This window comes from Mus caroli, unplaced genomic scaffold (genome assembly GCF_978045245.1).
Source record: "Mus caroli unplaced genomic scaffold, Mus_caroli_1 scaffold_18, whole genome shotgun sequence".
NCBI lineage: Eukaryota > Metazoa > Chordata > Mammalia > Rodentia > Muridae > Mus > Mus caroli.
In genome coordinates, this window is record NW_028227273.1 from 69059083 (window position 1) to 69085363 (window position 26281).

At 45.8% G+C, this 26281-nt stretch overlaps 2 protein-coding genes across 7 annotated transcripts in view; both read left to right on the plus strand.

Moving 5' to 3' along the window:
• The window catches only part of Cramp1 (cramped chromatin regulator 1), a 54244-nt gene extending 48240 nt beyond the window's left edge, over window positions 1-6004 (plus strand). For 2 of the 5 annotated variants that reach the window (XM_085833128.1, XM_085833129.1), the window contains exon 21: window positions 2308-6004. In XM_085833128.1, the coding sequence (XP_085689254.1) occupies window positions 2308-2472 (165 nt within the window). In that variant the 3' untranslated portion in view covers window positions 2473-6004. The remainder of the gene's footprint in view (window positions 1-2307) is intronic. The other 3 variants (XM_021149887.3, XM_021149886.3, XM_029471204.2) reach the window with 3 other exon arrangements.
• A 458-nt stretch (window positions 6005-6462) lies between these two features.
• On the plus strand, window positions 6463-25613 carry Jpt2 (Jupiter microtubule associated homolog 2). Of its 2 annotated transcripts, none has more exons than XM_085832835.1 (5): window positions 6463-6575; window positions 10876-11024; window positions 18940-19082; window positions 21996-22044; window positions 23091-25613. In XM_085832835.1, the coding sequence occupies exons 1-5, from the start codon at window positions 6532-6534 to the stop codon at window positions 23276-23278; spliced, it is 573 nt and encodes a 190-aa protein (XP_085688961.1). In that variant the 5' UTR covers window positions 6463-6531; the 3' UTR covers window positions 23279-25613. The 2 variants fall into 2 exon arrangements, with proteins under 2 accessions (XP_085688961.1, XP_085688962.1); XM_085832836.1 differs by lacking the exon at window positions 6463-6575 and adding an exon at window positions 6838-6922.
• The last annotated feature ends 668 nt before the right edge of the window (window positions 25614-26281 follow it).

A 26281-nucleotide genomic window follows, 5' to 3' on the forward strand; every position in this document is an offset into this window, starting at 1 on the left:
TGGTAATTATTCCAGGAGAGTTTTATAGCTAGACACTTGAGGAAAAGTGCAGGTGAAAACAATATTCAAGATAGCTATTTCCCTGAGGCTTGGAAGCCTAACCCTGTAACCTCAGCGTTGACTTGGGAGACTAAGGTTGGAGGATAGTGTGGGTCTGAGGTCAGCCTAGCGTATAGAATGGGGCCCTGTCTTAGAAAATCAAAACTAAACATTATAAGCTACAACTTTTTTCACAAAAAAGACATCATTAGCTTCTCATGTTTTCAGTGTGGGTTTTGAGACTGCTGAATTATATAGTATGCTTTGATGACTTCTGAGTTGAACCATGACATACTTGGCCAGTTCAAAACAGTGTTAGAGTTGAGAGGTTGACGAGATGGCCAGATAATTTTAAGAACCTCTGTGTGCAATCATGAGAATAGGCATTTAGATCTCAGCACCCATGTAATAACCTGGCCATCCAGCCTATGCCTGTGACCCAGCTGTAGCTATAGGAAGGCATGAGCAGGAGGATCACTTCTTGACTAATATAATAGCCTAACCTAAAATACAGTAAGACCCAGGATTAGAAGGAAATCCTGCCTGAAGGAGCAGTGGCGAGTGATGGAGGACGCCTGGCACAGGTGTACAAACACAGAGGTGCATATATTCACAGACAAATACACACATAAATAAATAGCAAATTAGATACAGCCATACTGTGAATCTTCTCACATCATCTTTATGTGTTTGGGCTGTGTGTTCACATGGGTGTGGAGGCCAAAATTCCACAAATCTTCACTAATGTGTTCCATCTTATGTTTTCTATTTCATTTAATCATATACTCTGTCTTTGTGTGGTGTGGTTGCAGTGAGGAGTCACATCTGAGGACACCTTGTGAGAATTGGTTCTCTCATACTCTTTGGGCCCCAGGGATTGAACTTGGGTTGTCTGGCTTGGCAATAATCACCTTTACCCACTGACGTCATACTAGCCTGCTACCTTATTTATGTTTTCAGACAGGAAGTTGAACCTGGAGCTCATAAATTCTGATAGGTTGATGGCCAATGAGATTCAGGGATCCTCCTGTCTGTGGTCCCCTAGCTTGATTACAAATGTTATTCCCTGCTTTTCTATGGGTACTAGGGATACAAACTCAAGACCTCATTCCTACATGGAAAGTATCTTACTGATTGAGCCATCTCTCTGGAACCCTCTCTTGTATAATGGCATTTCTCAAGGCTATTCACTATGGATTCTATACTCACTAGGGCTCTTTGTAATGCTAAATGTTTCACACAAAAGACTCTTTCTTTCTTCCCAGTTATCATGGATGCTGTGAGTCCCTGGTTCCTATGAGATGGGCACTGCTGAAGCCTGGAGATCAGAAATGCTGAGCCTCAAGCTAGCCAGACTCCCAAGTCAGCATTGCACTCTGCCTGGTGATGTAGCATTCAGGACAGTGGGCAGCACTAAATAATTATCAAGTAAAGGAGACACACATTCACCTGTAGAAGGAGCTAGTGTATTTACTGGCATGTCTTGCTAAGAACTCACTTTGTACTGGGAGTGTGATAGCAATCACTTATGAGTACAGTGTTCTGAGGGGTCTGTGTGAGAGTGATGGGTATAGTCCTTGGGGGGAAGGGGATAGGACAGAGCCTTGACGTGTACTTGAGCTTGTCTTGAACTCATACTACTTCTGCCTGCTTCCACTTCAAAAGTTGTAGCTCCAACAAGGGTCAAAGGTCCCTGTCCTCATGAGTGTTCCACTCTAACAGAAAGTGACGGTAAACGATGACCGCTCCCTAGTATAATGTCCTTACAGATTTCTGTGTCCCTCGCTGTGGTTCTTTCTCCATCACTCACTGGGCTGAGCCTATGCTTTTCCAGTGTATCTTGGGTAACTGCACTCTGCCTTCTCATTGGTGGGAATGTTCTCTCCTAGTATGTTCATGGACCTTGTACCCACACGTGTGAGGCCCTGGTGCTTAGGGACCTCATTAACTGTTCTTTGCTTGCTTTGATCTCTGCCTTCTCTTGTTCCTGTTGGCCCTTCTGTGACTCTTCCTCATGAGTATCAGATGGCGTTGCTGCTACTATATTCTCAGCATCTACGTGTTTCATGTTCTCAGAGGCTTTCCTCGGGGCGCCTGTAGAGTATGTTCTTACAAAAAAGTCCATGTGGTTAGACCACAAAGGATTCCAAAATTCCTCATAGAGCAATTGGCTCCTTCCACTGACATTCTGCTCTGGAGCTCAAGAGCCTCTATCTGGATGGTAAGCCATCCTCAGAGTAATGTCTCCTTGTCCCTTCTGTCCTATAGGTGGTGGATTCCCAGTTGGTGTGCATGATGAACGAGAACAGCATTGACTACATATCGCGGTTTAATGACCTGGCCCAAGAATTGTCCATCACTGAGCCTGGCCGCCGGGAGGTTCTTTTTGATGGTGGAGGAGGTGGTAATCCTGTTGGTGACCTCTCTCAGTGACTATGCTTTGTGACACGGGCATCGTGGAATCCACAAAGGAGGTCTACGGAGCTGGTCCCATGAGTTTGTCTGCAAAGTAGAGAAAGTCAAGCCCAGAATCCTGAGAAGACAGAGAACAGGAGCACCTCTAACAGCAGCATATCAGTATCCACATGCAAAGGACAGCTGACCCGAGAAGGGCAGACCTCAGAAATCCTTTTGGTATCAGAGCCCTTGAAGTCCTGTAGCCTGTGTGGCGTCCTGACTGTATGTCTGTCTGTGTGTTGAGCCTTCCAGGGGGGGTCTCCTTCTTGCAAGAGGAGTTCATTTGCCTGGTGTTCATTTTGTCTTTGGAGCTGTTATCCATGCGAAGGGAGGCCATAGCCACCGCTGCTTTCTTTCTGATATCTTTTTTCCACCTGGCTGTTCTGTCTGCAGTGATGTTGCAAGGGACTGTGAGTATAGACCAGTCTATTGCCTGGTGGTATCTTCAACCTAAGACACTTCCTGGTTGCCTTGACGATGAAGCAGAGAAGGGTCCCAGAGCCATGTAGATAATGTTGTCTTCTCAAGACTACTTAACCCTCGACTAGTGCTTCCTACCCAAACCATCCAGAGGTTTGGCTCTGCCTGGCATGAGGAAGGGGGAAGAAATTTTGTTTCTTGGAGCTTGTATGGATGTTTTGTATGGTCTTTCAAAGCTGGTTGACAATGGCTTTCTTGTGGTTTAAGAATTGAGAGATATGGACAAGAAATAGTAAGAGTCCTTTATTTAGGTGGCTCTGCTCTCTACCTGTGCTTAATGCCCAGTTCCTTCTCTCTCTCTCTCTCTCTCTCTCTCTCTCTCTCTTTTTTTTTTTTTTTTTTTGGTTTTTTGAGACAGGGTTTCTCTGTGTAGCCCTGGCTTTCCTGGAACTCACTCTGTAGACCAGGTTGGCCTCAAACTCAGAAACCCGCCTGCCTCTGCCTCCCAAGTGCTGGGATTAATGTCCTGCACCACCACTGCCCCGCCTAGTTCCTTCTAAGTGATCTAATATATCATTCCTCTCTACTGGCCTGACCCCACCCCCACCCCCCAAATGCACTGTAATGTCTACAGATTTTATCTACACTTAAAATTTTCATGTGTTATTGCTGGTATCTGAGGGGTGTCTTTGCCCCAGGCTATCTCTCTTCCTATTCTGGGACCCAAGCCAGGTTTAGATGTCAGGGTGTAGGAAGAGCTCACAGCTTAATGATGTTTTAGCAGCCCTCTTCAGAAGCCCAGCGGTGGTCAGTCAGTTGTCATGCTCAGGCCATCAGACTCAGAGTGGTGCCAAAAATACTTCCATTCCCCTTCTTTGCCCTTTAGTAGATTCTTGTAACATGGTCACTCTTGCTGGACCTAGCATATCAGGTAGCCATGACTATTTCTTGTTGAACAGGTGACCCCTGTGCTAGCCCCTCACTGCTCGCTCTCCACATACTAGCCAGGGCTGACATCCCTCCCACCCCACCCCACCCCCTTTTCTTTTTCTTTTGAGACAGGGTTTCTCTGTATAACCCTGCTATCCTATAACTTGATTTATAGACTGAGTTGGGCTGGAGATCTACCTGCCTCTACCTCCTCAGTGCTGGGCTGAAAGTAATGTGCTACCACAGCAAGCTTGGCAGGTCCTTTTAACTCCTAAAACTGCCACCTCTGTTTTCCACCTGTTGTAGCCTCCTTCCTTGCACAGTAGTACTTAACACCAGCCTAGGCCCTTACTTCTCTCTGTCTGCAATGAAGAAAGGGATGGGAATGTCCCTCTGCGACACTTGATCCAGTTGTCTCACTGGCTACTACAAACCCTAGAGTGCAGGCTCTGCTCCAGAGACAGTCTAGGGCTCTGGTACTGGTGAAGGATCTCTCCCAGATGCTGACATGCAGACCCTACATCTGGTAAGAGTCAGACTATTAGATGAGAAGCGCAGCACACGGTGTCGTCAAGAGACTGTGGTATGGTAGCCAATATGTCTCTACCCAGTTGTGTGCTTTCAGCAATGCCTTACTTAGCTGAAGGCATTTAGATCTTGGGACTGTAGCCTGTACCAGGCTAGGCTCAGGCCACTGCTAGCTGCTCTTCCTGTGTTTCAGGTAGACTCTCCCACAACATTAATAAGCATGGGTGCTTGTAGAATCCTGGTAACTGAGCATGTAGAACTAGGTAGTTGGGTTCTTAAGCTGGTTTCCATCAGGCAGTGAGTGCTGTGCCGGCTAAAAGGAGTTGAGACCTGTCTTGAGGAGCAGAGACTACCGCCCTTGTCTCCCAGTAGCAAGCAAGGCATCAGATGGACTGGTGCTTTACTGTAAGGAAGCTGACAAGATTCCAGAAGGTTCCACGGCTTCTTCACCAGCCATACTCGTTTGCTCATCATCGCCATATTAAAGGGCAAATGGTGGCATTTGTAGCAGAGAATCAGTGGATACAACATCTCCCAGCCTAAGCAAATATCCATGCATAAAATCTTAAGACTGCTAAAGGCTAGAGTTTTTTAAAAAACAAAACAAAAACAGCAAGGCAGGCTCCTGGGTTCTACATCTTCCTTCTCTTCCTTCCATCAGTTTGGATGGTTGGCATTCACTCGGGCTTCCTCTCCTCATTGGAACTTAGTGTGACTTACATGCGGTCAGTCTTTGAGAAAATTTTTTGTTAATACTAATGTTTCTTAGACATGTTGATTCATATTTTTAAAAGATTGGGAACCTGTATCTTTGGTGCTTGGCATGGATTGTGTCCTAGAGAAGATGCTCAGGCGAGCTGAAGTCCATATATCCTGTCGGGCATAGTACTTGCTCAGGGAGTGGGACTTTGGGACATTTCATCTGTTGGTCAACCTTTTTTCCTACCCTCTTCTTTTTCATTCCTTGTGATAACCTCTGCTAGGGGAGGTGTCATTCAGTTTAATAGCATTTTTAACCAGACCATATTATTAGAAATGGTCAAAATAAGTTTAGAAGGAAATTGTTTTATGTACTTTAAAAACAAATCTCCCAGATGCATTCATGAGGAAATACCGTACTTTGTCTTAATTAAAAAAAAAAAAAAAAAAACTTTAAAAAAGGAAAGAAACCCACAGTATACCTTTCCCAGAGGCTAGCCTGATGAGGTCAGTCCAGTTTTGGAAGCACTGCCCCAGCCAGACCTTATTAGTTTGTTAGTAAGATCACTGGCTGGAGGGGTGCCCCCAGCAGGCAGAACTCAGTGCTGTTTGCTTTGATAATCGTTAAGCCATATCATCTGAGGTTTCCGGCTTGAGATGTGAATTTGTTTTATAGACTATAAATATACAGTGTATGTATAAAGCAGAATGCCTGTCCTTCTGGTTATTTTTTGTACCATATTGTAAATTACATTATTTATTCTTTACCAATTTTTTGGGAATAAAAGGTGTTTTGGTTATTTAATAAACAAGAACTGTTAAAACTTCGGCTAAAATTTCCAGTTCTGCTTGTAAATGTTTTTATTGTGCATAAATACATACTAATACTTCATCTAATGACTGTCTTTTGTGCCTGCTTTCAAAGCTTAGGGTGTTCCTATCAGGCACAGTGTAGTGAGATGAGCCCTAAGGCCTGTAGGTGCCCGGGAGGTGAGGGTGAGCAAACAGGTAGGCCTCAGAGATTCAGCGATTGAGTGACCGCTGAATGCGGAATTCATTACAGAATTCGCTGCTTCGGTTATGTTGTGCGCTTCCCTTCGGCAACCACCGGCCAGAAACTTCCTAGTGCCATCCGGCCCGGGATAGGTCGGCCAGAAAATGCGGATTCGCATGGGGAGGCGTGTTGGCTGGGGGGTGGGGCGAGCTGTGAACCAATGCCCACGCCTGAGGCCATGAGAGGCGACTCCTGCAGCCAATCGGCTGTAAGCGCGATGCGGGCCTCCAAGCCTCCCTCTCCTTGGGGGCGGGAGGGAGGAGTGGGGCACGTCTCTACGATAGGCTGCAGAGACATGATTGGCGCGGGAGGCGTCCAACTGGCTTGGGCGGGCCAGGGTACCTGCGCGGGACCAAGCGGGAACCGCCGCGCGGCGGCTGTGAAAGCGCGGGGCGGCGGCCGACATGTTCCAGGGCGCGGACAGCCAAGCTGGCAAGTCGGGTTCCAGGTGCGCGGACGGGTGCTGGGGCCCGGGTGGGCTCATAGGCGCAGCCACGTGGCGGGCGGGAGACCCTACAAATGCGGTGGGTGTGGCGCGGGGCTCCCGGGAGGAGACTGAGCGCGCTCTCCCGCAGGGCCTCGCAGGAAGGCTGTGGGGTTAGAGCGGAGTGGAGACCGGGCGGCGGGATTAAGACACGTGGCTCTCCTGAAGCGCTTGCTCAGGACAGACGCTAGCCGGGCGCTCCGAGCTGTTTGCCGCTTCCTGAGCCCTTCCCGTGACCAGTTCGGTTGGTCATGACGACCTTTGAATGTGGCTGAGTAGCGGCAGCATCCTCAGACCCAACCCACGACCAGGTGTTTGTTGGATGCACTACTGACTGGTACACCCTGGGCGGGGACCTTCCCTACACAGTTTCCTCTGGACTTTCTGTCTGATCGGCTTTGAGTTGATCAAATGAAACTGGTGTTCGAATGACTTTACGAGCTCCAGGAATTAATTGTTGAATAGGCGTCCGTGGAGAGGATTTTAGGAAAAGGAGGAAATCCCCATTTGAGTTGATAAAATGAAACTGGTGTTCGAATGACTTTACGAGCTCCAGGAGTTAATTGTTGAGTAGGCGTCCATGGAGAGGATTTTAGGAAAAGGAGGAAATCCCCATTTGATATCGGGATGAGGGGGAAAAGGGAGCTACCTTAACTGGATAATGAAGCGCAATTGGAAGCCTCAGTCTGGGCCATATTAGATAGAAAGCGTGCTTTGGATGGCAACATACGCAGGTTGGAGAAGATAGCAGCACATAGTCTGACTGATTGCTACAAAGCCTGAGTCTAACCCTGTCTTTTGTCTCCTCAGCAGAGGGATTTTCTTTTGCTGGAGATGTTTGAACTGTAAAAGCGTTATGGTATTACTGTCATTCATCCACAAAAATTACTAATCTTGAAGAATGAGTCACCCGTCACCTCCCAACCCCCACCCGGTCTATTTTTCATGGCTTTGTCCCAGACTTTCTCATTAGTTCCTAGTTCTTACGAAGCTCACCATTCCAGGGAGGCCTGGGGGCACTGACAACCGTCGATATTTTCTTTCTCTCCAGTGCCATAGTTCATGAACTCTGGCTTTTCATCGTTGCCTGTATCCCTTATATTTTCTCCATAATTTGAGTATTACTACTGAAACATTTAAAGGGTACTACAAAAGGAAAAAGTAATTGGAATTATGGATTTGGTCTTAAAGTCTGAGTTGACTAAGCTGGCCCTAGAACCTTCCACTCCACTGGTGTTACTGTGATTAATGGCTGCTAGTGGCTTCCAGAAGGCCACACTGTGCCATTGTTCTGGGCCCTATTTGTTGAAAAGCCCATTTGTGAGACCCTGCTGGGTCAACCTTAAGACTTGCCTTGCTGCTGTAGGCTATCAAGCTTGTGCTTGCTCCATTGTCTTTGAGATGGAGGTGGACACTGCTCTTGCCCAAGTGGCTCATTATTTTAGTACACAAAGCAATACTAAATCCTTACTTTCAATACCTATATTAAGTTCAAAAACTAGTTCCTATATTCCCGTAACAGACTCAATTTGGGCCTCATCTCCTCTGGAGATGGTTTTGAGGCTCCTGCTTCTGTTGTATCACATACATGGAACACATATGTGTTCCATGTATGGCTGTCAATGTCTGTGTCTGAATAGCCACAGAGTGACTGGGAAGGTGAGAGTGTAGAGTGAGGGCCTGCCGGGGTCAAACCCCCACAGGGTAGGATGCTGGTGGCTTCATGTAAAATGAGATTATTAAAATAAAGCTGGGAGTATTCACACTTGTAATCCTAGCACTTGGGACATGGAGGTAGAGAATACGAGTTCAGGGTTGTCACTAGCTACATAGTGAATTTGAGCACTGCAAGATCCTGACTCAGCTCTTTCCAACCCCCAATAAGAAAATAAATGGCTGGGCAGTGGTGGCGCACGCCTTTAATCCCAGCACTTGGGAGGAAGAGGCAGTGGATTTCTGAGTTTGAGACCAGCCTGGTCTACAAAGTGAGTTCCAGGACAGCTAGGCGATACAGAGAAACCCTGTCTCAAAACACCAAAGAGAAAGAGAGAGAGAGAGAGAGAGATGACTGTAGACCCAAGGCTATTAGACCTGACAGCCCAGAAGAAGATGGTCAGAATAAGATCTAAAGATGGGCATGGAAGTCAGGTAGTCTTAACTTACCCATCAACTGCATTGTATGAGCTACAATCTTGTTAAGTTCTTTGTAATGGGCCCAGCTCCCCCCCCACACACACACTCTCCTCCCCCCTTTTCAAAGGAACTTCTATCCCTTTCTAAGACCCTTCAAGAAATAGTAACTGTTGATGGGGCAGGTTTGGCATATCCTCTTTCCCCTTCCTCCTAAGAAGGCAGTGACCTGGCATCTGTGACTGGCACACTTTACACTGCCCTCCCTGCCTTAGGCCGACTGAGAACTCCATACCCATAACATTGCAATGATGGACAGCCTTTTAGCTCTTTGGATGAAACAAACACATTTTAGGTACTTTTGTTTTTAATGAAGTCTTTGAGTGGTCACTGTTTTACATAGCTGTTCAGTCAGTCCTAACCTCCACTCTTGCTTTTATATGGCAGTCTTTGATTTTAAATATTTTTCTAAATATTTGAGGTCATGCAATCTCAGTGGTTAGGCCTAGTGTGAGAAGGTGAAGCTAGGTGCAGTACACACACCTTTAATCCTTGTAGTGGGAGGCAGAGGCAGAACTGTCGGTGAGTTGGAGGCCAGTCAGTTATACATAGAGTTCTAGGACAGCCACAACTTCTTCAACTGCATAGATAACCATATGTTAGAGAGGGGAGGGAGGGAGGATGAATACAGGCCAGTCACTGATTTAAAATTCACTTTCAAGTGGCCCCTCTTCAAAATTCATGTCTTTCATTTTTGAGATGGTCTCTGGTAACCTTTGCTGGCTTTGAATTCACTCTATAGTGGAGGATCGGTTTTGGTTTTGAAGCAGTCTCTTTATGTAGGTAGTCCTGGCTGTCCTGGAACTCACTGTGTCACCACTGATCCACCTGCCTCTGCCTCCTGGGTGCTGGGACATCGTGACTAAGGATAACTTTTGAACTACTGATCTTTGTACCTCCGCCTTCCAAGTGGTGGGATCACAGGCATGAGCTCGCATGCATGACTGAAAGGCATTTTAAAAGTCCAGCCAGGTATCTGAAATATGCATATGAAGTCTTTCACCTTATTGCAGTTGTATACCCGTGCTCTGGGCATCAGAGCAGAGCTTTGAGGTAATGCCATAGGTCTTCAGCTGCTGCATTCAAAAGAAGCAACTTTTAGACTTCTCATTAGCTCTAGATGAAGTTCCCAAAGTCTGGGACTTTAGGTGGGAACTACTGTTTGTAGCTAAGGCATAGAAACCACATTCTTTGTGAGTGTTTGTTTAAAAGCTGTGCTTGTAGAATATCAGGGTTTAAAGAGGAATGGTCATTCCATAAGGACATGCTGCCAATGGGTGGTGGTTTTTTCTTTCTAGTCTAGGCATTTCATTGGCTACACCAAATATTCCAATATAGATCCCTACAATGAGTCTTTTAAGTCAGGAATTATCTTCAGGGATGATGGATCTAAGATAAAGAGAAACATGGTATTTGTTAAAAGACACATAAGGAGTCTGAATTAAAACCCAATCAAAAGATCTAGGGGTTAAACTATACCCTAATGCCTCGGAAAAACACAAGGGTAGCCCCTTTACCTTATACTCGGTCAGGCCTGACTCCTCATATTAGAATCTATAAATTCTGGCAGAGGAGTCTCTGGCTACCATGGCTAGGAAGCAGAAAGGTTGGTAAAGGGATTTGATTCCATGTGAGCTCCATGGCAAAGCTGAAGACAGCATGGAGAAAAGAGCAAAGGAATCTCTCTTTAATCACGTGTTTTATCCGGATCAGTGTCTAAAACAATACTGGCAAAGTATTAAAACTAAAATTTTGATCCTAATTACTACATAATGTGACTCAAAAATGAAAAGTTCCTCATGTGGTTCCCTTACCCCTCACTACCCCTGTGAATATGACAGTGCCTCTCTGAAACCCAACTTGGCCTTGAACTCTAAATTCTGCCTCAGTCTCCCAAGTGCTGGGAGTTACAGGCCTGTACCATCACACTTTGGATGGGGCCAGCTTACATTCACATCAGTACTGTTTGGTATTGGGCTAGACCACAGACAAGAGACCGTCAACACCAATCCTAGTGAATCCTGGGAATCTGTTGGACGGATGTCAGTGACTCATGTTCACTCTGTGCTTGTAGGTCCATGAAGCCCCCGGGAGGAGAATCGAGAGATCTTTTTGGAAGTTCAGAAGAAGGTATTTCTTCAAGCAAGCCTAATAGGATGGCATCTAATATTTTCGGACCAACCGAAGAACCTAAAAACATACCCAAGAGGACAAATCCTCCAGGTGTGGACTTTATACTTCTCACGTTCTTGGCCTTAAACTCTATTTTCTTTTTAGAAATCTGTCTGACAAGCTTCTGTTGCTATCATGAGACACCAGGACCAGAACACATCAACTGTTCATCACTGGAGGAAGTGAGGACAAGAATTCAGGCCAGGGCAGGAGCTGATGCAGAGGTCAGGGAGGAGTGCTGCTCATTGGCTTGCTCCTCATGGCTTGCTCAGCCAGCTTTCTTATAGAACCCAGGACCACCTGCCCAGGGACGGCCCCACCCACAATGGGCACAGCTCTCCCACATCAGTTACTAGTTATAAAAATGCCCTAAAGGCTTGCCTGCAGCTCTGTCTTAAGAGGCCTTTTCCTAATTGAGCTCCCTCCCTTCATGATTATAGCTTATGTCAGAATGACATGAAATAGTTCTTGGTTGTTTTGGTTTTCGAGACAAGGCTCTCACTATGTAGACCAGGCTAGCCTGGAACTCCCAGAGGTTTGCCTGCCTCCGCCTGAGTGTTGGGATTAAAGGACCTGTGCTGCCATGCCCAGACTGTGAACTCAAAGCCTTCCTGCTTGTCTCTCAAGTGCTGGGATTGCAAATGTGGAGCACATGCCTCGATTTGCTCTAGATACGCTTCTGTAGCAACCTGTCCCTTGTTGTCAGCAGTGCCTTTAAAAGGAGAGAGAGTTTTCCAGGTCTGTTGTCTTCTCTCTTGAAAGTGCTCCATCGGGGCTGGTGAGATGGCTCAGTGGGTAAGAGCACCCGACTGCTCTTCCGAAGGTCCAGAGTTCAACTCCCAGCAACCACATGGTGGCTCACAACCATCCGTAACGAGATCTGGCGCCCTCTTCTGGAGTGTCTGAAGACAGCTACAGTGTACTTACATATAATAAATAAATAAATCTTTAAAAAAAAAAAAGTGCTCCATCTACTCAGCAGTATTTGCTGGGTGCAGTTGCTGACGCTGCCCACTGTGTAAGGGGGTTCTGGTCTCAAAGCCCCTAATCTGAAATTTCATGCAAATTGTGCATTCAGATGCTTTTCTTAGGAATAGTATTTTCAGTATGATTTCAGTGGGGTTGAAATTCTAGAGCGTTCACCTCGGAACAGTTCTCTATCATTTCCTGCTGTTACCAGGGAAATTTTTTGAAAAGCCTTTAGTTGGTCTTGGTGTTAGATGCCTGTTATCTCAGACCTCTAGAGGCTGCAGAAGATGATGGAGTTTGGGGCCAACTTGGGGAAACTGTCTCAAAAAAAGAGGGCAACAAAACACCTTCGGTGATAAACTATTCTCAGGGCCTTTTTCTTGTCTATATCCATTTTTTAAAAGCTAGATTTGTGGGCTGGAGGGATGGCTCAGTGGTTAAGAGCACCGACTGCTCTTCTGAAGGTCCTGAGTTCAAATCGCAGCAACCACATGGTAGCTCACAACCATCTGTAATGAGATCTGATGCCCTCTTCTGGTGTGACTGAAGACTGCAACAGTGTACTTAGATATAATAATAAATCTTTAAAAAAAAGAAAGAAAAGCTAGATGTGTTCTATCCTTGTAAGCCTCGAGGGACTACATATGGACTCCATATGCTGGAAAAGGACTGAGATCTGCTCTCTGTCTTTTGTCAATTACTGATAGTTTTTTTGTTTTTTGTTTTTTTATGAAATACTAATGAACAAAAATTGGATTTTGGCAGGGAGTGGTGGTGTACACCTTTAAGCCCCACACTAGGGAGGCAGAACCTGGTAGATCTCTGTGAGTTTGAGTCCAGCCTGGTCTACATAGTGAATTCCAGGACAGCCAGGGCTACACAGAGAAACCCTGTCTTGAAAAAAACCACAAAAGCTGACTTTTGTTTTTTTCTCTCTCTTTAAGATTTATTTTCTTATTTTATGTATATGATGAGTATACTGTAGCTGTTTTAAGACATGCCAGAAGGAAATTGAGCCGGGCGTGGTGGCGCCTTTAATCCCAGCACTCGGGAGGCAGAGGCAGGCAATTTTCTGAGTTCGAGGCCAGCCTGGAGAAAACAACCTATCTCAAAAAAACAAAAACAAAAAGAAAAGGAAAGGAAATTGAATTTAGGACCTCCAGCCCCGTGTTTGTTCTCTTACGGTGTGGGTTAGTGTTGCATTGGATGTCTGTGAGCCATCTTGGCCTTCCTTCCGCAGAGTCGTCTCTAGGCTTGCCCCAGTGGCAAGCCAGGTGCCCTGGAAAGCATGGTGTTCCTCTGTACCTGTCCCCAAGGCACCCTTAATGCTCAGTGTGGTCATCTAGCCATCTTGCTGCAGTGAGCAGATTTCTGCAACAAGTTTTGGAGCTTGTTTTCTGTCCTGTTAGGGAGGGGCTCCTTTGAAAATAGTCCCAGAGGACAGAAAGGCACAACCACTAGTATGTTCATTCCCTGAGGGCTTGGGTGCCCTGGGTGCTGTGCTCAGTCTTTCGAACTTAGTCCTACAGCACTCACAAAGTTGGGAGCTTGGTGAGAAGTGTGCAGAGGCAGAGCAGAGATGATTTAACTGTGTGAGGTCATGGAAGATTGGCTGCAATTGCTTGCCCTGTGGTGTCTCATAGTCATTATTTTCCATGGTCCTTATTTATTGCATATATCTTTATAAATTACTCCTTTATTTGCCTGATAACATTGGTCTTTGTTGGTGTTTACATACTTTGCATATATTTTCACTTCATCCTCACTATAACCCTAGCAGGTAGATGTTTCCTCTCTCATAGCAGAAACTGAAACCCAGGGAAGTTCCTTGCGTGGCTGAACCTCACAGCTAGTTAATCATTGGCAGACTTGGCCCTTGGATCTAGTTTACCTGTTTCTAGAGGTCCATGCTCTAAATTGACCTAAATCTGCATACTAGGGCATGTGCCTGTTGTCCCTGCATTTGAGACATAGAGGCAAAAGGGTCAGGAGATGTAAGCCAACCTGGGCTATATGATCAGAAAGCAAATAAACTGACCAGAATATATCCATTGAGAGAAACTTCTGAAAGGATAATTGCTGGATCATTGGGTACATGAATTTAAAATACTGACACATTGAGTCTAACGTCCATAATGTTCATGCTTGATTCTGTCAATATAGTGTTTAATTTATTGTGTGTGTATGCAGAAGCCAGAAGGTGTCCAATCCCTTGGAATGGGAGTTACAGGCATTTGAGAGCTGCTGTATCGGTTCTGGGAAGCAAACCAAGCCTCTTGCAGGAGCAGTAATCACCCCTAACCTTTTACACCCCTAACGGCTTCTAAAAATTTATTTTGAACTTAGTTTTCCTTAGTAAGCTACCAGGCATGCCATGTGACTGCTACTCCTTTATAGAGTCAGAAGCAAAACTCTTCTTCAAGATAGACTTTACTTGGGACGTAGCAAGTTTCTAATTTCAAGAAAACTGAGGCTCTTGGTGACTAGCGTGAAAGGGATACGTAGAAGTTTCTGGAGAGCCAGTGCTATTGTGAGCAGTGCTCACCCTGCAGTTCTCCGTGATAGACCTTGAGAACTTTCCAGTTCTCTGATTCACTTTTTTTTAATGAGCATGAGTGTCTGACCAAAAACTTGTAATTGTTACTCCCCGCCGCCCTTTGGCTGTGGTTTAACTCAGTATATAGATAGCTGATCACTCTCCCACTGAGCCACAAACCCCCAAGCCTCAAACTCCTGTGGTTTGTTGTTTGGTTTTCAAAGTTTCACCTGGGCTGCTTAGTCCTTCTGCCTTAGCCTGGTGGGGTTGTTACAAGCTGTTTTGCTTTCTGTTGAAACCAGACTGACTTTGTATAATAAAGTAAGCCTTTGGACATCTGAGAATAACCCTGGGAGGCAGGGGCTCTGCCTCTCAGGCCCAGGCCCTTTGCTAGGGTGCTCATAACACACCCGCTCTTTACCGGCAGCCGAGGTCTAATTAATTCCTCCAGTCACTTTGGCTATCGTTTATAGTTCAGGCGGTAGAAATCAAGGTCACACAGTTAATGACTAGGCAGGGACTGGCTCCAGAGCTCTGCACCCCACATTGCCTTGCCTTCTCCAGGCAGGAGTGCTCAATGTGGGGACCAATTCCCAGAAAGTCTATGGCTGAGGTGCAGAAAATTTTCATTTCTACGTTTTTACAAACGTGCAGCTCTTGATATCCCCCAAAAAGATATTTTTCCCTTAAAAAGATCCTGTATTTACTTTAGTGGGTCCTTAATATCACTCGACCTTTTCCTCCCCAGTCCCTTCCAGCACCAGGTAGGAGAGACAAGGTTAGAGCTCTGTAAACTACTTCCTGCTAGTTAGGGGCAGTGAGTTCTGTGCGGTAAATCTAACCTTTCTCTTGTGAGGATATCTCCAACTTCTTGTTTCCTCCCTGGATCATTAGACAAACCAGCAGGAGCTCCTCTTCTTAGGGGGGTATCTGTGTGTGTGTGTCTGTCTGTCTGTCTGTGCCTGCCTCCCTCCCCCTCCCCTTCCCTCTTCCTCTCTCTCTTTCTCCCTCTGTGCTCTGGCATTTATTTCCTCTCTAGAGTCCCAGATTTAAACTATCTGCAGCTGGCAAAGATCACACCCCTCCCAGAGCTTGCACAAAGCAAATAGTCTGTTACTGTACACAATCTGAAGCAGTCCCAGATCCTAGAACTGTTTTTTTGTTTTGTTTTGTTTTTTTGTGGGTTTTCAAGACAGGGTTTCTCTCTGTGTGTAGCCCTGGCTGTCTTGGAACTCACTCTGTAGACCAGGCTGGCCTCAAACTCAGAAATCCGCCTGCCTCTGCCTCCCGAGTGCCGGGATTAAAGGCGTGCGCCACCACGCCCGATTCGAGGGGCATTTTGATATCTAAGGCTTTTGGCCCCAGGCCACCCCTCCAGGGGCTCAGTTTGCTCAAGAATAACCCTTTCTCTCAAGACAAAAGGGCTGTATTTCTCTAACAGCCTCCTGCCCTCAGGGGCTGTGAGGACTGGAAACCAAATGTTCTGCCTAGGTAGCTCACCTTGTGGAGTTCATGTGCCTTCTTGCCCAGCTTGCTTTTCTCTCTCCTCCTGCTTAGTCACCAGGGTCTGAACCCTCTGTGCTGTAGTGCTCTGCCATTTTCCCAACCTTTTCTGAGAGGGAATATAGGGGGAGGAATAGCTTATTTATGCTAACTCCCAACAGGCGGGTAAGGTATGGAGCTCACACAGACTGTTTTCAGTGAGTATTTCTTCTAGTGAAAATCTGATGGTTTGTATGTGATTGGCCCAGGGAGTGGCACTATTAGAGGGTGTGGTCCTCTTGGAGTAGGTTTGTCACTGTGGGTGTGGGCTTTCAGACTCTCATCCTAGCTGCCTGGAAGTCAGTATTCTGCTAGCTCTCTTCAGATGAAGATGTAGAACTCTCTGCTCCTTCTGTATCACGCCTGCCTGGATGCTGCCATGCTTCTACCTTGATGCTAATAGAGTGAACCTCTGAACCTGTAAGCCAGCCCCAATTAAATGTTGTCTTTTACAAGAGTTGCCTTGGTTGTGGTGTCTGTTCATGGCAGTAAAACCCTAACTAAGACACGGTGTATACATCCTTTAAGTATGTGATGATGCTCATGGTAAAATGAAGGAAGGCAGAAGTCACGAATAGGGAGCAGAACATTCCAGAACTTGGTTGATACCAGTTCTGACCAGTTCTGTCCCAAGTAACACAACTAGCCCTGAGAATGAGTCCGAAAGGCACTGGTTTCAGACCTGACGAGAAAAGATACACAACCACTTTCTTCAGAGCTCCCGCTTCTCTCTCTGGGCTCTGGCATTTATTCCCTCTCCAGAGTCCCCAGCATTAAACTATCTGCAGCTGGCAAAGAAAATGCCCCTCCAAGAACACACACACGACAAATAGTCTGTTTCTGTGTTCAGTCTGAAGCAGCCCCATATCCCACACTGGGATTTTTTTTTTTTTTTTTTTAAGATTTATTTATTATATGTAAGTACACTGTAGCTGTCTTCAGACACTCCAGAAGAGGGCGCCAGATCTCGTTGTGGATGGTTGTGAGCCACCATGTGGTTGCTGGGATTTGAACTCTGGACCTTCGGAAGAGCAGTCGGGTGCTCTTACCCACTGAGCCATCTCACCAGCCCACACTGGGATTTTTAAGACACCACAATTGGGGCTGGAGAGATGGCTCATCGGTTAAAAGTACTGACTGGCCACTCTTCCAGAGGTCCTCAGTTCAATTCCCAGCAACCCCATGGTGGCTCGCAACCATCTGTAATGGGATCCAATGCCCTCTTGTGGTGTGTCTGAAGGCAGCTATAGTGTACTTACATATACTTTTCAGAAAGGACACTACAATTCTCACTACGTCCCAGCAGCTACACTCTTGGTCCCCTCAAGCCAGTCAGTGTCTTCTGGAAAGGGCCACCAGTGGGATCTTGAAGGACCTCTGAAAGCTGTGCTAGCTAGCAACATAGAGTCCTTGACTTAGGCATTCCTGCTTTTCATTCTGATTGTTGTTGAGAGTGCTGTGGTGACAACATGGTCATGAGAGCAAAGGAGTAACTATTTGGGATTATTTGAGGGGACACAAAAAAAGAGCACAGAAGAACATGGGCCAGTCCTTTAGTGATATGGTGGTGTTTGACTTTTCCTGGGGAACTGTAAACAGACTTCTAGTTACCCTCTAGTCTCCTAAATAGCCCAGCAGCAGCCACCCAAATAAACATTCCATCTAGCTCTGTTTATAGGAGCATCAGTGAAGGGTTACTTAGGAGCACAGGAAACTATAAACACCCAAATCACTGAAAAGTTGTTTGTCAGCCTAGATGTTAGCCTCCTGAAGTTAATTCCTCCTCCCATCCTTGAGTTAATTTCCATGTCTGGTCTAGTCTACCATTTCCTGAGGCAATGTGTGTCTCTGGGTCAGGATTCTATAGAGCTGGGCATTGGAGGTGGAGAAGAGTGGCTGGAATCTCAGGTGAGGGTCTAGTGACAGACCTATCACCTATAGGGCACCAGTCAACAAGCCTCACACAGCACCACGGTTGCTCTGGTCATGGTAAAGGCTGTGTTATTCCTGGAAGACAGTGTTCCATAGTGTCTGGAAGGCATAGCTGCTGTGGAGTGGTTACACTGTAGGCTTTGTCTTAGCATTTGTCCTAGGAGCTATAGCAACTTAAAGAATCCCCTTACTGCCCAAGAATCTGCCCCTTTGTTGTCCTTATTGTTAATTGAGGAGCTAGAGACACAGAAAGGCCAGGTGACTTAGCACAGCATGAGTAGTCAGTGGGGTATTTTTTCTGTTGTGGATTATAGCTTCAGTTGGGATGCTAGAGCCAACTACCTAAAAATAAGTAGCTTTCGCCTGAGTCTACCTCCATTAGGCATAATGCTTTGGGGAACGTGGATGCTTAATACCTGCTGAGTGAAGACATCTGTTGGTATTTCATACCTTTTTGCCTGACGTAGGCATAACTCCATCCTGTCCAGGCCTGGGGCCATAGGATCAGCTTGAGATGCGCATTTCTATTAAGGAGCATGTCTTTTAACTTGCTGGCATTTTTCATTGCTAGGCCTTCTAGCCAGAAAGAGGTCAGAGTGACTAACCTTATTTTCCAGAGTATAGGTTCACCAGGAATAGCGGTTAGTTATTTGCTTTTGATTTGCTTAAGAACTCCTTTTGATTAACAAAGGAGACTTTCCTACAGGAAAACTTGAATTGTTCATTATAAGGGAGCTCTGGGGAAAGGTGATGTTTTTCATTCCTTTTCAAATCCAGGCCCAGGTCAGTTTGGCTATACACGTGAACACTGTAGCAGACTAGATTAGGGATTGGCTAGGATATAAGGCTTCGGGGACTTAGAGTGATTGTCCCACTCTATTGTCCTGGAACCTAAGAAGGCATTAAGTCTTTTGTAGAAGGGTGACAGTGATGGCGTCGCATCAGCGTTGAGCTCTGATGGTCACCCTTCTGTGATTGTTCCTGCAGGAGGCAAAGGAAGTGGGATCTTCGATGAATCGACTCCTGTGCAAGCTCGACAACGTTTGAATCCACCCGGGGGGAAGACCAGTGACATATTTGGGTCCCCAGTCACTGCCACTGTGCCTCTGGCACACCCAAACAAGCCCAAGGTATGGACTACATTCATATAGCCAGACAGGAAAGAAAAATAAAAGTTGCTTCAAGTTCACTTCTGAAAGAGTTCCAAAGCAGGTGTGACGTAATACTAGGAAGAGAGGAAAGCAGGTGTGACGTAGGTGTGACTAGGACAAGACAGACAGAGAGACAGACAGACTGTGCTGCTTTCCTGAGTGTGCTCACTTATTGGTCAGAGTCACCCAGGAAACATGTTTCAGCCTATGACTAAAGACCTGAGGAAGGAACTGTGTTCATCTCTACACAGCAGCCGCCAAGCACCTGCCTGTGCTGCTCCACTCTGTGTACCTGCAGTCTCATGACTGAGCGCATAGTGTAAAGGTTTGACCCTTGCTGAGTTCTGGAGAGGAAAGGTCTGTCTTTACACAGCACTAGAGATTTAACCTGGGCATGTGTAACACTGGGATTATATATTTTAGCTTGTCCATAAAAAAGACACGCACTCCAGGTACTTGATCTACTAGTTGTAAGCCTAGATTGGCAGGTTTTGGAGCTATTTTAACTTATATCTGAACCATGTGTCCCTTGTTACTTATGTCTGTCCTGCCATGTGCTCATGGTCCATTTCCTCTCAGGGCTGTTCCCTCCTCCTTTGGTCTGTTCTCTTTTCTCCACCCTTTTCTCTCTACCTGCAACCCCCAGTCAGGTGACTAAAAACCTGCCAGCAAGGTGACCTAGCATCATTTGGTGTATGAGGGTCTCCCGGGGCAGCGGTGACCAGATCTTAGTGGCCAGTGTTTAGCATTAGAATACCAGCAGCATCAGACTAACCTCCCACACTGTATCACTGCTCCACCCCAGCTGCCTCCCCAGCCCAGGATGATGGCTCTCCACAAGGGTGAGCTTATGTTCGTTATCTCTGAGGATTATGGATCTCAGGTCTCTGATCCAGTGAAGGCACCCATGTACTAAGATAAACATGTAATTGCAATGGATTAAAATTCACCAACTATTTTGCATTTGTTAGTTAAAAAAATATTTAGACCTTTAGAGAATGCCAGAAAACCAACTCATTAAATTTGTTGCAAAAAAAGAAAAGTGTTTAACCAAGCTGAGCATGGTGGCACTTGTCTCTAATCCAATCCCACCACTCAGGAGATAGAGGCAGGTGGATTTCTATGAGTTCCAGGATAGTTAGAGCCACTTAGAGAGACCCTGTCTGAACTCATCCCCTCCTCCCCACCAAAAACAGCAGCAACAACAACAAAAAAAAACTGTTTAATCAGCATTTCCTGCATGAAGTGTAGAGAGAATGCCTATTAGAGAAAAGCCCCCTTTACAGAGTACTACAGGATAGCAGCAAGATGGGCCCATTGGTGAAGCTGCTTCCTGCCCAAGCCTAAGACTTGAGTTTGATTCCTGGGACCCACAAGGTAGAAGGAGAGAACAGTCTCAAAAGCTGTCTTGTGGCTCAGCATGCACATTATGGCAACACCCTTGACCCCATCAATTCCCAATGAAAATAGGTATTCTCTAGAGTTGAGCACAATGCAGTTTAGCTGTATGGAAGCTCCTTGGGAGGAGGGACAGCAGAACAGTGACATGGAGGCTAGCTAAGAGGCATAGTGAGGTCACAGCTGGAAAAGAACCTCCCAGCTTTGAAGCAATGTAGGAGTAATGATAGGATAGGAGCATTGTAAACCTGGCCATGAAGGGGTAGACTTAGATAATATTTACTATTTGCTAACAGAACAAAGAGCCGACCAATAGTTACAGCTTCCTAGTAGAAGTCCATCAGAGACCATCTCAGGTCAGCTTCTCCCAAAAGTCAAAGCTAAGTAGGCTCAAAACCACATGTTTTTAAAGGCATGTTCTCTCTTGTCAGCATGGTGGTACACACCTTTAATCCCAGCATTTAAGAAAAGGCAGGCAGTTCTCTTGAGTTCAAAGCCGGTGTACGTAGTGAGACTGTCTCAAAACAGAAACAAGTGGTCCTCTTAATAGCCCAGGCTGACTTCAACCCCTTGGCATCCTGCATAAGTGCTAGGATTGCATATTTGGTTATGTAGCCAAATTATTTGGTTTGTTCATTTGTCTGCTTTGAGCCACACATTCAAATGCTGTGCTGTCAAAACAAGACATTCTGATATACTATAATGTAGATGAAGCTATGAAACATGCTAGTGGGTTCTTTTAGAAAATAATTTTTATAATTTAAAACCTGTTGTGGCTACTTTTTTAAAAAGCTGTGCCTTATGCTATTAAGAAATAAAATAACTGGGGCTTTGAGAAGCTGGCAGTGAGCTAACATCACTATTGCAGTCCAGCGAGTTACAGGGGCTTTGTCACGGGTCTCTGTAGTGCCAGGGATCAAATGCACAGAGACTCTCGCATGCTAGAGAAGCACTTTGTTATTGAGCAGTTTATTCAGAAGCCTGCTAGTTTGTTTATTGTAAAATTGTATTATTTTTAATTATGTTTAGGTATGTCAGCATGTGTGTATGTATTCAGGTAAATGCAGATACCCTCAGAGGCAGCATATTCCCTTGGAGCAGGAGTTACAGACAACTGTACCTAAGAACAGCAAGAGCTTTAACTACTGAGCCATCCCCGGCCTGCCACAAACATTTTAAAGGCTAAAAATAAAACAGACCCTATAGTGGGGGCCTATACCTCCACCTGTTCAGGAGGAAGCTGAGGTTCAATGCCTTTCTACCTACAGAGTGAGTTTAAGCCCAGACTTTGGAAAATTCAATGAGACCCTGACTCAGAAAGTAGAAATAAGACTGAGGATGTGGCCTGGTGGTGGGTAGAATACTTCCCTAGCAGAGTCTAGATGTCTTAGATGGCCAGGGGAACACAATTTTAAAAAATCAGCCATTCATCCCTAAACTTTCATTGCCTGCCTGGACAAGCACTAACCTGCTGGCTTGCTTACCTTGCTGCAGGATCATGTTTTGCTGTGTGAAGGTGAAGACTCTAAGTCTGACCTGAAAGGTAAGCTTATTTCCTGCCCTTCTGTATTCCAGAGGAATAGCTCATGCACTTCCTAGCATTGCTCTGCCTTCAGAACAACTGAACAAAACAAGCATAAGAGGGTGGCTCGGGACAGGAGCACAGTTCCTGCTAGTAATACTGTTAGGTTCTCTTTTCTTCTAGAAGAGTGTTTCTCAACCTTCCTAATTCTGGGACAAGAATTTGATATCTGTAAAGATAATTACAGTTCCTCCTGTTTTGGTGATCCCCACAACCATAAAATTATTTTCATTGCTACTTCATAACTCTGGTTTTGCTACTATCATGAATTTTAATGTTAATGTCTGTGTTTTCTGATGGTCTTAGGTGACCCCCATGAAAGAGCAATTTGATTGACACTCCCCTCTCCAGGGGTGTCTTAGGGTGTTACTGCTGTGAGCAGACACCATGACCAAGGCAAGTCTTTTTTTTTTTTTTTTTGGTTTTTCGAGACAGGGTTTCTCTGTGTAGCCCTGGCTGTCCTGGCACTCACTTTGTAGACCAGGCTGGTCTCGAACTCAGAAATCCGCCTGCCTCTGCCTCCCGAGTGCCACGCCCGGCTAAGGCAAGTCTTATAAAGGACATTTAATTGGGGCTGACTTACAGATTCAAAGGTTTAGTCCATTATCATCAAGGCAGAAACATGGCAGCATCTGGGCAGGCATGGTGCAGGAGGAGCTGAGAGTTCTACATCTTCATCTGAAGGCTGCTAGCAGAATACTGGCTTCCTGGCAGCTAGGATGAGGGTCTTAAAGCCCACACCCACAGTGACACACCTACTCCAACAGAGCCACACCTTCTAATAGTGTCATCCCTAGGCTGAGCATACACACCATCACAAGGGTTTTGACACAGGTTGAGAACCACCATCCAAAGTGCTCCCTGAGCTTGGGACCAGTCGGGAGCTAGTTGGCTTCAGAACTTTCTGGCTCTGCTGCGGCACTGACTTTCAGTTAGTGCAGCTTGCTACACAGTGTAGTGGACTATGTACTGCCTTTCATGGACTTTTGTTGATTTTTACCCTACAGCTGCAGCAGACTCCACACCCAGAGGAGAGCAGGGCGACAAAGGAAGCTCAAAAGAAGTAGAACATGCAAAGATACCGGAGCCCACACCTACAGTTGACAGTCATGAGCCCAGACTGGGGCCACGACCTCGCTCCCACAACAAAGTCCTGAACCCACCAGGAGGCAAATCCAGCCTCTCCTTCTATTGAGAGGTTCCTGATCTGCCTGTAACTGGACCAGACAGGGAGAGAGTATTGAATGTTAGTGTTTCCTTTAACTCAAATGAGCTGGGGTGGGAGAGGGTTTGTCATGCGCGTGGGGTTGACTGCTCATAGGCCTTGTTGTCATCGGCAGAGCTGCACAGAGGACTGCCAAGACATACATTGTGGGGTAAACTGGGATGCTCTGGTCCCTCCTCTCTAACTGCTCTCTATGAAACACATCTGTAAAGTTGTGGGGAAGGCAGAAGAGCTGGGCTGTTAACAGAAGGATTCCAGGGTCTTTCTTGTCCTTGTGTTAGCAGGCTGATGGCTGTTGGGCATCAAAGTATGGTTTGGTTGAAAAAAAAAAAAAACCCACACTACTTTCACTGTGGGCTGGAGGAGACACACACAAACAGAAACTCTTAAAGACAAAGTGGAGTCTGCACTAAGCCTTTCAGGAAATGCCTATCACTAAATGCTTCCCCTCTGAGATACCTCAGAACCCTAATGTCTCCTCTCCTTCCCCATTATGTCACTCTGTAGTATTGAAACATGACTGCTCTTTTTGGTAGCAGTCAACAGGAAATCAAGCCGTTATTCTCAGTCCTGTCCTGGGTGGAAGGTTTTTTTTTTTTTATACACCAATCTTCTGAGTTGTCCCATACTGCATCTAAAATCATGGCCAGGTCTGAGGTAGCAGCCTGTCTTCCTCTGCAGTTGGCTTAGTTCCTGACGTGCCAGTTTTGCATGTGGGTTGTTCCTTTTGTTTGTCTCATCAGCCTTAAGCATAGGCCTTAGTTCTGCACCTGTGAGGGGCTCTCCCTGGGCATGGTTCTTTCTGTACAGAAGGTCTCTGGCCTCTGCAGGGCCATATATGTCCAGGTATTGGGTGGATTCCTGTTCTCCTGTCTTGCTTTGTTCCTATAATTGGGAGGAAAGCCCGCTGAAGGATTTTGGGTTCGTTGGCTGCTTTACCAATGTATGGAAAGGTGTTTTTAGTGTCAGCTTCTTACAAATACCTGTGCATTGCTTCAACACTTAGAAAAGTGCTACTCTGTACACCAAAGCACAAAGCTGCCTTTAGAAAGCTGCCTTTAGAAAGCCTTAGACTTTTTGACCTTGCTCAGCAACAGTGCTCCTTAAGCCAGGATACTAAGTGTTTTGGCTGTAAGGTCAGAGCAGTCACTTGACAGCAGAGGTACAGTCATGTCACTTCCTGCCAGGCAGATGTCCCTCCTGGTCAGCCCTTGGGGGGTTCCTTCCTTCCCCTCTGGTGTGCATCTGTGGAAGGGGCTTCTGAGCGGTGCTACTTTTGCTTCTAGTGCCTACAGAGCACAGTAGGTGCCAAAAATGTCCTCAGTAAATCTTGGAAAAGTGGCAATCCTGCAGCCACACACCACCGACACACCGACCTACAAGTGCCTGCAGGAGCCACCTGCCGGGCTCTGCGTCCTACCCGGTCTGTTGAGGGCTCTGACCGTGGCTTTATCAACCAAAGAGTTTTCCTCTTCAGATGCCCTGTATCCTGAAGCCAAGTAACAGGTCTTACATGTATCTAATTCTCTAACAACTCAAATGGTTTGTGGTTCAGTCATCATGAGATCTATTTTGGAATTTAGAGCATTGTTTTCCATTTAAGAAAATGTCATAAATGATGTTTACTTGATTTAGCCCAGACACTAACTTTTTTAGCTTATAAGGAAATAATACAATGATAGAGATAAACCTTTTATAACTGCTCTCTCAAGTAGAAAATGATTTGTGAGTTCCAAATTGGATTGTCCTGAGGAATCTAACATCACTATGCTGATTCTGCTGTTAGCCCTGTGAGAGAAAAGCTTCAAGCGCCACCTGCTGGCCTAGATGGATGGCTGGGAGGATATGGGTCCACAGCAGTGGCTGCCTTATTCACCTCCCATCCTTCTATCTTCTGATGCAGCTGGACTCAGAGCAAATCTGTAAATTAGTGCCCAGCTAAATACAGTGATGTACAATTGTCACCTACATTAAGCATTAAAACTTTTTTTAAGTGTATCTGGTGCCAATATTTTTCTATCGCTGTCTCAGAGCAAGGAACCTGCCCTTACATTATACTTTTTTTTTTTTTTTTTGCTTTTTCGAGACAGGGTTTCTCTGTGTAGCCCTGGCTGTCCTGGAATTCACTCTGTAGTCCAGGCTGGCCTCGAACTCAGAAATCCCCCTGCCTCTGCCTCCCAAGTGCTAGGATTAAAGGCATGCGCAACCACCGCCCAGTGTTAATACAATTTTGATAAGAACATTTTGCTATTTTTTATGAGGCAGAACTGGGTATGATGGTTGAATTAAACTTACTAACCACATACAGCCTGTGTGTATTTATGTGTTTGTGCTTCTCCATGGTCCATTTGAGGGGTTGGGGGACAATGCTGAACTTTGACCCTTTTTTATAGCTTCTCTTTAGTAAAGTTCACTTCTCCCTTCCTTGATCTAGAGATGCCCAGGATTTAATATTTGAACAGAATTAATTGGTAACATGCTGTAATCTATTTAGTGTTCTGTAGTTGGAGTTTATTCTTTAGGACAAGCAGTAGGAGAAAACCTGCTCCAGTTTGACTTCAGAACGCCCCAGTGACCCAGTAACAAGCCTGTGGTAACTAGTGAGTTGGCCACCTATTCAGCTGTGTTAGATCGAAGCCCCGTAGAGAAAATACACTTTCAAATGGTCAACAAGCAAACACCATATCTAGATCTAAATTACATGGTGTGATGGTTTGTATATGCTTGGTCCAGAGAGGGGCACTATTAGATGGTGTGGCTCTGTGGGTGTGGGCTTTAAGACCTTCATCCTAGATGTCCAGAGGTCAGTCTTCCACTAGCAGCCTTTAGATAAAGAATTAGAACTCTGGTTTTTTCGAGATAGGGTTTCTCTGTATAGCCCTGGCTATCCTGGAACTCACTCTGTAGACCAGGCTGCCCTCGAACTCAGAAATCCGCTTGCCTCTGCCTCCCAAGTGCTGGGATTAAAGGCAT

Bases quoted from the DNA above. Each gene is read 5' to 3' on its own strand.
- Jpt2 (XM_085832835.1), top strand. From the start codon at position 6,532: ATGTTCCAGGGCGCGGACAGCCAAGCTGGCAAGTCGGGTTCCAG. The intron at 19,083-21,995 runs GTATGGACTACA...ACCTTGCTGCAG, and splicing joins CACACCCAAACAAGCCCAAG to GATCATGTTTTGCTGTGTGA. The intron at 22,045-23,090 runs GTAAGCTTATTT...TTTACCCTACAG, and splicing joins CTCTAAGTCTGACCTGAAAG to CTGCAGCAGACTCCACACCC.